Source organism: Papilio xuthus, unplaced genomic scaffold (assembly GCF_000836235.2).
Source record: "Papilio xuthus unplaced genomic scaffold, Pxut_1.1 DF827756.1, whole genome shotgun sequence".
NCBI lineage: Eukaryota > Metazoa > Arthropoda > Insecta > Lepidoptera > Papilionidae > Papilio > Papilio xuthus.
Genome location: NW_013530893.1, coordinates 4172734 through 4183854, shown reverse-complemented (window position 1 = coordinate 4183854; position 11121 = coordinate 4172734). Strand labels below are relative to the sequence as shown.

General features: G+C 35.0%; 1 protein-coding gene across 2 annotated transcripts in view; it reads right to left on the bottom strand.

The window, feature by feature from the left end:
- Positions 1 to 1303: 1303 nt before the first annotated feature.
- pll (serine/threonine-protein kinase pelle) overlaps positions 1304 to 11121 on the bottom strand; it is a 21400-nt gene continuing 11582 nt past the window's right edge. The window contains exons 4-10 of one of the 2 annotated variants that reach the window (XM_013310214.1): positions 10699 to 10776; positions 9435 to 9600; positions 8741 to 8881; positions 7952 to 8078; positions 7398 to 7562; positions 2495 to 2691; positions 1305 to 2052 (exon numbers count right to left, since the gene is read on the bottom strand). In XM_013310214.1, coding sequence (XP_013165668.1) covers positions 1877 to 2052; positions 2495 to 2691; positions 7398 to 7562; positions 7952 to 8078; positions 8741 to 8881; positions 9435 to 9600; positions 10699 to 10776 — 1050 coding nt within the window. In that variant the 3' untranslated portion in view covers positions 1305 to 1876. Of the gene's footprint in view, positions 2053 to 2494; positions 2692 to 7397; positions 7563 to 7951; positions 8079 to 8740; positions 8882 to 9434; positions 9601 to 10698; positions 10777 to 11121 lie in introns of both variants that reach the window. The other variant, XM_013310215.1, reaches the window with a different exon arrangement.

Sequence of the window (11121 nt, the reverse complement as noted above, 5' to 3'; positions counted from 1 at the left end):
TTATTATTATGTAACATTTAGCGATTCCATAGCGAACTTTAAAAATGTATAGTACTGACAATAGGTTTCGATAAGTAACGTGATTGTCGCGTGTTAGTTCGTTTGATATTCGCTATGGATTCGCTTCAAAGCGAATGCATTTTGCCTAACCTCTCTGGACCACTTAAAATTGTTTTAATATTTTTTGTATGATTTTCAACCTCTATTAGAAAAAAAATGTCATTTCAAATATTTTAGATTTGACGAGATATTTATCAAAACATGTTTAAAATCAAATCTTTTCTGAATTTTTTTAGGTCTAAGACTACGTTTTAGTATTCTTGAGTTCTTTTTTCTATTATTTGACATTTTTTTTTGTATTTAGAATAAAAAATTGTCTATGGACTGATTGTGTTAAATATTGTGATTTCTGAACGTGTTAAAATTTAAAACAAATGTATTTTTCGGTTTTTAAATTGCTTTTTTCCAGATACAAAATTTGTTATGTTTTTTCGTGAAATGTAAAATAGTTTTCGACCAAATTAAAAACTGAAGTTATCTAGTGCTCGTTTTGTTTTTTATTTCATCAACAAAAAGTCATGTTACGTTATAAAAATTCCTAGTTATTATTAGAATCTCATGTAAATGTAAAAAACTTCGAAACCTTACTAAAGTTTTTAAAGAAAATTGCGTAACGTGCATTAATATTGTTGTCTCTTTTTAATCAAAGAGAAAGAAAGAGATGACAATATTTATCAATGTAACTCGTGGCATTCTAATCGATAGAACAAAGTCAGGTGATGGAACAAAAATCGTCAGTATTTCGTTAAAAATAGTATCACATATTGGAGTCATTAATCGTGGATTTCTGACACCAAAATCTCCGTTTAAAACATATTGTTATTTCTTTTTTTTAAACACAATGACAGGCAAGACGATATAGTCTCAGAAACCAACGATAAATTAAAATAATGTCAAAATAAAACAAAATTGATTTGAAAGGGTCCAGTAATTTTATTTATACGATTATCAGTTTTTAATATATTTTGTCAACTTTATGAAGGTTTCGTGTTGGAGTAGTAATTATGTAGTGTCTTGTTTAATTGTAAAAATGTTATGTAATATTAAAAATATATTTTGATTGACTCGAGTACAATTATTTCACCTTAAAACGTGCATTTTTAATTAATAAAAAAACAAGGATTAAAAATTAAAGTCAAAATTATAAAAATAAACATTTTATTTAAAAAAAACAATTAAGTCACGATTTTATTAATTTACACTTAACCTATATTTTAATTGTCAAATTAATATAAATTTTATAAAAACATTAATTCTTCAAAGCCTTAGAATATTAAAAGAGGTACAAAAATATGTAAAGTTCATATAACTTTCAAATATTTATAAATATTTTACTCAATTCCTGTAAAACTTAATAAACAACATGTAATATTTCATCCACATTCATACAACAGTCCATACATTGAGTTAAACTACACTACTAAAAATTAAAAATTCTCAGATTTTTTTTCTTAAAACAGACAAAGGGATAAATAAAAAAATGGCACTGATTTCTGGATTTTTGTAGACTTGCAGCATTGTAGGCTATTCCACTTCAACATAATTCAGTATACTTCAACATAATTCAGTATACTTCAACATAATTCAGTATACTTCAACATAATTCAGTATACTTCAACATAATTCAGTATACTTCAACATAATTCAGTATACTTCAACATAATTCAGTTATTCACTCGCTACATTGTTGGGCATTTTCTTCTTAAAAATACATCGTCATTCCTCAGTACTCTTCATACTTATTGAGTAAACATAAATCATAGCTTAGCATACTTAATCGTTCCTTAGTTCTACTTTAGTATACTTGCAGTATACATCAGTTGTAGTATTCTTCAGGCAGATGCATGCTGTCGAGCTGTTTGTATACATGCAGCATGGCGGGTCGCTCGTGCCGGTCGTAGCGCGTGCAGTGCAGACCTATGAACATTATCTCACGACACAGCGCGGGGTTTGAGTGAACTGTGCCTTGGATGTTGCGGTCTTCTAGTGATGCTGTATAAAGATATAAGTTTTAGGAATTATTCAATAAAATACTTTGACGCATTTATCGCGCTTTCGTTACCAAGTCGAGTGTCAGACTGATTAGTGAGGGGACAAACGTTGAATTTTAGTAAAGCTAGTGTTGCGTCACATCGGTATTATCGGATTTTCTTCTTAACATAAGAAATAGGAGGATACTTGGCTAAAATGCTTTGCAAAAAGGCCTTGAATGTAGATTTTTAATAGCCTGCCTAATTTAATTTAATTTTCTATTCATGGTTTTCAAAAATCTTTGATATCTTTTAAACAGTGAATTTTGTCTCAGAAACTTACGATTTAAAATTTAGCTACAATTCATATTATATCTGGTCCTTCGAGTCGGATCTTAATCCATTAAGTTTTCGAGAGGTAATTATTTGAGCAAAATGATATCACAAGAGAATTAAGTACATACCTAAATCAAAAGCCGGTCTGTTCTGCAGCTGTATGATATAATCTCTCAACAACTGTACAGTCCTGGTCCTGTCCATGACGGGCAAAGCTGTGGCCAGCTCCAGCATCACCACACCGTAACTGAATACATCTACTGCTGGTGAGAGGTAATGAGAGCGAAGATACTCGTCTGGTAAATAGGGCCGAGTGCCGTGAACTCTGGAAATTAAAAAAAATTATAATATATAGTAGCTACTTCGCCAAGATGGCGAAGCGAATGCTGCTCGTGGACATTCGCAATTGCAAATGCGTTGCCTAAATGTAATCGACATATGGAGATGCACAGAAAGAGTATATTCCCCCTTCCTATGTGACTCCTCTGACAATCTATTTCCTCTTCTCAACCGTTCCTTATAAGGATGAGAAGGGAAAGGGGACTAAAATCTTAGTAATCTTAATCATATTATAAATGCGATATTTTTTTATTTTTTTTTTATTTATTTATATAAACAAGGAATAAAATACAAATTTACAATAAAAGTGTCTATAAACCCGTTGCGGGTTTGTCCAGACACTTTGGTACTACGCTATGAAACGGTAGGTAAGTTACATACTTTTTTTTTGTTTACAGCAAATTAGTGAGCTCGCTCATACCGTCATATACAGGGTGCACAAACGCGTTATAATTTTATTTGACTTAGGATTTTAGATAATGATTTTTAAGTATGTTTTTTATGTTTTTGTTGTTTATATTATTTTTTATATCAGTAGGTAAATTATTTATTAATGTTGGAATTATATATTCTGACGTACGCTTACCATAGACGTTGATATAATCAGGGGTCGACAATTTTTTATTTGTTACGCTCCTAGTTGTAAGTTTATGATCAATTGGGATTTGAATTTCAGTCCGAAAATATTGTTCTACTAATAAGTTATATTCTACTTTTTTATGTATTGGAATTACTTTACAATGTTTAAATAGTTTTAGAGGATCTTTGGAACAATTCTCTTTTATTTTAGCAGGTGTTATTAGTTTTAGAATTTTATATTGTATGTTATAAATTTGATTTAGGTATGTTTTATAAGTTCGTCCGTAGCTACTTAGTCCGTATGATATTATACTATCTACTAGCGCCGTATACATAGTGATCAGAACATTGAAAGGAATTCTACCTTTAATTATATAAAATTTTGCCATAATTGCTCTTAGCTTATCACACGTCTTATTTATATGCTGCGACCAACTGAACCTATCGTCTATAACTAGACCAAGATATTTATGCTGACGGACCTGTTCAAGAGACACACAGTTAGATGTGCACTTTCCATTGTGGAGACACGTGTGACTGTGTGCTAGAATTTTGATAGTTTTATTTGGAGAGGATCGATTGTGGCTCGAACGTACATGAATAAATTTAGTTTTGTCAGCGTTAAGTACTAAACCAGCATCATGAGACCATTTACAAAGAGCTTCAAAATCAGATTGTATTTGGCGTTCGGCCACCGCGATGTCTCTGTCGGCAGCCATCAGACAAGTATCATCCGCAAACTGATACACAATGCAATTTTTGATTACCATGGTGATGTCGTTAACATAGGTTAGATAATGAAGCGGGCCAATGACAGAACCTTGGGCCGTTCCTAAAGTAACGGGTACATTATCACTGTACGATGACCCAACTTTAACTTGGTAGCTTCGATCCTTAAGATAATTTTTACACCATTCTAGCAGTTTCCCCCTAATACCATTATTATCTAGTTTTTCAATTAACAAATTATGTTTAAGCATGTCGAAGGCTTTACTATAGTCAATAAATACTAAAATAACATGTTTTTTTGAATTAAGGCAAGCATTAACATCATCGGTGAATTTAGATAATAAGAGAGTAGTACTTTTTCCAACTTGAAAGCCATATTGCTTCTCCGAGAGAACTTTATGAGATCTGTAGAATTGTTGGATTATTCCGCTGATATATTTTTCAACAATTTTATCAACTACCGGTAATATAGTAATAGGACGATATTGGTCATAATGCAGAGCACTGCCTCCTTTGTGAATAGGTCGTACGATACCAGTTTTTAAATCTTTAGGATAAACGCTCGTACGGATACTGACGTTAATTAACCGGGTGATCACGCTTACAATTTTATCCGACAATTTCATAATATCCACTGCTCGAAGTCCATCAACACCTGGGGCTTTGTTAGGGTTTAGGTTTTTAATTATCTTTCTAATGTCTCCGTCTTTAGCTTTTTTAAAGAAAATTGATTTGTCAAGAGGCCTCAAATACTCGGATTCGTTTAAGATTTTAATGTTACATTTTGGAACTAACCTTTGTACATTATTTTTAAACTCGTGTGCGAATTTATCAGCAATATTTTTGTCCGTGCCGTCTCTTCTAAACGCTTTAGTTATTACATCGTCAACTGATTTTTTTATTTTGCAAGCCATACTGTTTATTATTTCCCACAATTTACGAGTATTAGTTTTACTACTGTTTATTTGATTTATATAATACGCGTTTCTTGTTCTTTGTACTACTTTATTCGTTTTGTTTCTGATTTGTTTATATTTAACTCTGATTTCTTTATTTGTTGGGTCTTTAACGCACCATGAGAAAATCTCGTCTCGCTTTCGACAAAGATTAACTATACTTTTATTTACCCAGCCATAGACATTTCGTTTAGACTTACCTAATTTTTGTTTGTATTCCGCTTTATTATAACAACTTGTAAAATTATCTTTCATATAATTATATATTTCATTAGGGCAATTCATAGTTTGTATAGGATTCCAGTCAACCTCATTAAGACATTTGTTAAATAATTTGTTATCAATTCGTTTGATGTAAACCGGAGCATCCTGTATATGGGTATTATTGCATAGTGAGACCGACGTTACTCTGTGGTCGGCCAACACTATGCCGAGCGCCGCGGCGTACGTATTTCCTAAGCGGGATCTCACAAAAATGTGATCAATACAACTTTTTGTAATTTTAGTTTTATAGTTTTCTATCCTTGTGTAATCTGATATCCCGCATAGGAGACCGTGTCCGCTCATCACATCCATGTATGATTTTTTAACAGAATTTTGAATTTTTAAATCAATATTTATATCACCCAACAATACAAGATCTGTGTCATTATAATTTTCAAGTAACGTGTCTAATTCTAATACAAATTGATGTTTGTTTGTGTTAGGCGGTCTATACACTGCACACAGCGTAAGCGGCACAGATGAAATAACAACTTTACCGAGCAAACATTCAAAATGGCGAGTTATTATATTAATATGCGTAAACGTATAATTATTTTTTATATATAATATAATTCCACCGCCTCTTTGTTTATTTCTTAATACCGTATACATTGTGTAACCATTTATGTTGTAAAGGCATTTTATGTTATCACTAATATTTGCTTCTGTAATTATAAGAATGTCGATATCCGTGCCGTTTTCTCTCATAATTTGTTCTACCCTCCAAAAATATTTTATCATTGATCGAATGTTTACATGTGTTATTGTTATTTTGTTCTTGCGAAATGGTATACGTTTATTATACTCAGAGAAATTTACACAATCAAAAAGTTCTATAATATTATCCTCGTCAGAAAAACTATCCATAACATAAAAGAATTTTTTGATATGGAATGCCAAGGGCCAGTACGAAAAAACATGTTAGGTGTTTTTAGACAGAAGGGGTTGTATATCTTTAACAGTTCTTAATCTATATATTTTTGAGTTTTCATTTTTTCGTGCTAGCACTTTGCCCTCCTTAAACCAAATATATTTGTAACTATCTTTAAGTTCTTGTTTAGCCTGCCATAAGAGATGCTTATAATACGGTGTTAGCGATTCACGTATAATTATTTTTTCGTGTGCCGACGGTCCCGTCAAACCTGGTACGATGTCCGCTGCGGTGATGATGGACTCGCGTGTTGCTGTGAGAAATCTTTGGCGAGTAACCTCTTCCCGCAGCCGTACGAAGACAGGTCTAGGTCCTGGCCTACGTGACGCTGGTCGTTTAATGGATATTATGTCGTGCTTAGGCGCCTTGAATCTGTCTGCAATGTTTTGAATGACTTCGTTTAGTTTTAAGTCACTCAAGTCCGGGATTCCCACAATCTCAACTGAATCTCCAAGGTGGTATTGCTCAATTTCAGTAAATTTTTGTTCGAGGGCTTCAAATTTAGTTTCTAAGTAGGTATTTCTATTTTCTATATTTTTCTGTTTTCTCTCCACTTCTTTCATCTTGGTTGATATTGCATTGAGCGACTCGGTGAACTCATCTATTTTCTCACTGCAGTACTGTACCGCGCTGCTCAGCGACTGTAGCTCGCGTGAGATGGTGTTACAAACTTCCTTTTTAATGTCTTCCACTAATTTTTTAATATTTATTGAGGCTTCCGGTGTTCGAATGTGCTCCTCTTCGTCTTCGTCATCGTCTTGTAACATACCATAGGATTTTCTACGTGAACAATTTAGATTGCAGTCGGTACAAGCCCATTCTAGATTTTCAGCGGCTTTAAGGGCATTTAATTGTTTTGCACTTAGCCCCGTACATTGTGTTAAGGCGTGTACAACTTTTTGGCATCTACTACATTCTAGAATAGGACTCTTTTTGGTTAAAATTTTACTACAACCACCACATTTAGCCATAATAATAAAATGAGGGTATTTGCGGGACACTCACTTAGCGCGGCGGGCTTATCTAATAACGATCGCGCGAGTACTGATAGTTAAGATGGATGGATGTTTGAAGGTATCTCCAGAACAGATGACCAGATCTGGATGAATTTTGGCATAGATATTGAGCATAGTCTGAAAGCACACATAGGCTACTAATTGTTTTTATTTTAATTCCGCGCGGACAGAGTCGCGGGCGATAGCTAGTTAGACATAAAGGACGTTCGATATATACCTGGATACTTTCATATGCGTCCTATCTTCACCGTAAGGTCCTTTCCTCGCCAGACCGAAGTCCCCGATCTTGGGCATGATGCACTGGTCCAGCAGGATGTTGCCGGGCTTTATGTCTCCATGGATGAGAGGAGTACCTTCCATTGTATGGAGATATTGTAGACCTCTGGAATATATAAAGACCAATTGACCATGGGATTTACCAACTTGAATTATAAGACTGTACTTTGGTAATCTATCTTACTAATATTATAAATGCGAATGTTTGGATGTTTTTTTGAAGCTGTCTCCAGAACGGCTGAACGAATCTCGATGAAGTTAGGCATACATATAGAACATAGTCTGGAAGATCACATAGGCTACTAATTAAGTTGTTTTGTTCCGAGCGTTTACAAGATAAAATTAGTCTATATGTAGTAAGAAAAAAAATCTTTTTCGCATTTGTTCCGGGTAATCTCCGAAAAGACTGAACTGATTTTGTTGGGACTTTTACTAGATCTTAGCTGATGTATCCAGGAGTAACTTAGGCTATTTTTGTGTCCAATTCGCGTGTACCTGGCGACACCGTGAGCTATCTTGTATCGTTGCGGCCAGGTGAGCGGCGGATGACCTGTGCGGCAACGCAGCCGCTTCTCCAGCGACCCTCCCGACATGTACTGGTACACGAGGCATGCCTCCGGACCTTATAACACATATTTATGTACCTCTCATAGAGGAGGGGACGTAGGGAAAGAGGTTATGTCCCTTTCCTGTACGTCTCCTCATCCGATATAACAACTGCTCCCATTCCTTATGAGAATAAACTGGAAAGGGGAAGAAATATAAACTTGTCCTCGGAGCACACATAAGAACAAAACGCGAAAATATTTCCACTTCACGCATGTAACTGTGTAACTGAACATAAAAATATAGGCATTAAAAATGTACTCTCCAGAGACATCTAGAGGTTCTCCTCTAGGAAGAATGATGATTCTCCAACTAACTATGATGGGCAAAATCGCAGGCAAAAGACGCGCTGGACGAAGAAAGAAATCGTGGTTGCGAAATATCAAGGAATGGACGAATGTTACCAGAATTTATTTCGCTTGGTACAAGATCGGCGAAAGTTCACTGAGCTGACGTCCAACCTCCATTAAATGAAGAGGGACCTTGAGAGAGAGAGAGAGAGAGGAAGAATGGGTCCGTAAACTATTCCCTTAACCGCCTTATCCCCTGACTTGGAAGGAAGGGGTTAAGACAAAAAAGAAAGAGGATATTGTGCCCAACCTATAATAGTGAAAAATGCATCTGTTACGTTTCAAACACTACGCCATTTTAGCGAAATCAAGTGGCTGTACAACTTACCACCAAGACTGTATCCGTAGAGCGGCAGTATATTATCATGTCGGTACTGATTGAGGCACATCTCTCCTATCAGCTCTCTGTTGTTGCTGGAGTCACTGTTCAGGAGACGTTTCACAGCCACCGCTGACAGCTTCCAAACACCTACATAAATAAAATAAATCTTATAAACATATTCACTTCTTTTCTTACTAAAGTAAACGTCGTCCGTGACTCCGATCACTCGAGACTAAAAAAAACATAACTAGCCTATGTATTCTTCCAACATATTTTTATATATATAATTCTTCTGTGAGTGTGTATGTCACTGAACTTCTCTCAAACGACTGGACCGATTTTGTTGAAATTTTTTGTGTGTGTTCAAGGGGATCTGGGAATGGTTTAGATTCACAATTTTCATCAAATATTAACTTCATATTAATTTATTCAAATTAAAGACGTGTAGACAGGACAACGTCTGTCGGGTCCGCTAGTATTCTATATGTATTCTACTGGACATTAGTAAGAATATGGGAGATTATGGATGGATGGATAGATATCTCCAAAACAGCGGCATGGATGTCACCGAAATTTAGCAAAAATATAAAACAAAGCCTGCAAAATAAACATAGGCTACTCATTTTTTTTTATAGAGAGACAGAGTCGAGGTCGACAGCTAGTTTATTAGTAAGATATCCAAAGTTAAGTAAGTACTGACCTTTATAAACCTGTCCGAATCCACCTTTTCCTAACAGATTACTCTCACTCCAATTGTCAGTTGCAGCTTTCAGTTCCTCGTAGTGCACCATCGGGATTGTTGATATCTTCTTTATCAGCTCATCGTTCAAACTTGACGGCTTCGTGTCATTACTACTGGAATTATTCTAAAAAATAGACATATTTAATAGGCAAGCGTCAATAGCCTAATGGTTAAGGGTACGGATTTCCGATCACGAGGTCGGGGGTTCGAATCCCGCCATACGACTATTGTCGTACACCATATCCCAGCACAAGCCTAGAGCTTAGTTGGAATGGTTAAAGAAATATTAGTAAATTTACAAAAAAATCTGCTAATATTTTTCACAAAAAAAAACTTGAGAAATTGAGCATCACGAGATAAGACGCGTATACTCTTTGACAATTTCACTTTCGTTACAAAGTCAAGTGTCAGATTGATTAGTGAGGGGACATAATCGTTGTCTTACTTATATTATAAATGCGAGTGTTTAGATGGATGTTTGAAGGTATCTCCAGAACTGCTCCACGAATCTCGCTGAAATTTGGCACAAATATAAAATATTGTCTGGAAGAACACATAGGCTACTAATTATTTTTTTTTAATTCCGCGCGGACGGAGCCGCGGCCGATTTTATTTTAATAAGGCTAGTGTTGCGCCGATACACCGGCACAGTGTCGGATTTTCTTCCTAACAATACGATGTGATGATGGTCACATAAATAAGAAAGAAATAAGACTGAATGTGTATGGCTACAAAGGTAAAAAAAAATCGCCAAAATTGCAAAGAGATTGAAAATAATGTAGATGACAAACAAAACCACAGAACATGTATGTCACAATATAAATGTCATCGACCACCGTGAACTTTGTCCTATTGCAAAATGACAGAAAACTTTATGACACGACATGATTTTTATACAAAAGTATAATTTTAGCCGTCGCCCGCGACTCCGTACGAGCGAAATTTAAAAAAAAAACTTAATTAGTAGCCTATGTGTTCTTCCAGACTATGTTCTACATCTATGCCAAATTTCAGCGAGATCCGTGCAGCTGTTATGGAGATACCTTCAAACATCCATCCATCCATCCATTTAAACATTCGCATTTATAATAAGATTTGATCTTAAAAATACTTTTCTAACATCAAACTTAAAAATTAAATTCGCAATTTCCTATAAATTTTTATCCATAGTAAAATTACAAACTGACCAAATTCACGATCTTACGGTAACACGGTAACTTACCGAACTCGACTGTAGACTGGAATCACCATTCGTGAGGCTTTCAATTGACCTTATGTTCGGTAACATATTACTTATTCCCTGTAAAAGAAACACCAATGAAGTCTATCCCTCTCTTTCTCTTTGAAATGACAGAGATAACGCAATACACTTATATTGGATAAAGATCAGTTTACCTTGAAAACAAACTTTCCTTATCCTCTTATTTGGAATTGAAAAAGACAACTAATTTGTTTTTGCGAATGGGTATTTTTAAATTCAATCTTTAAGAAAATAAACGAAATGTCTCAAGGTCATACAACATTGTCTTCATACAACAACAACAGGGTCTTGTAGCCTACAATAAGTTAGGGATGACTAGGCCATAGTTGCGAGCGTCGGTGGCTCAGGGGTCAAGCACTTGACTTGTAATCTGCAGGTTTTAAG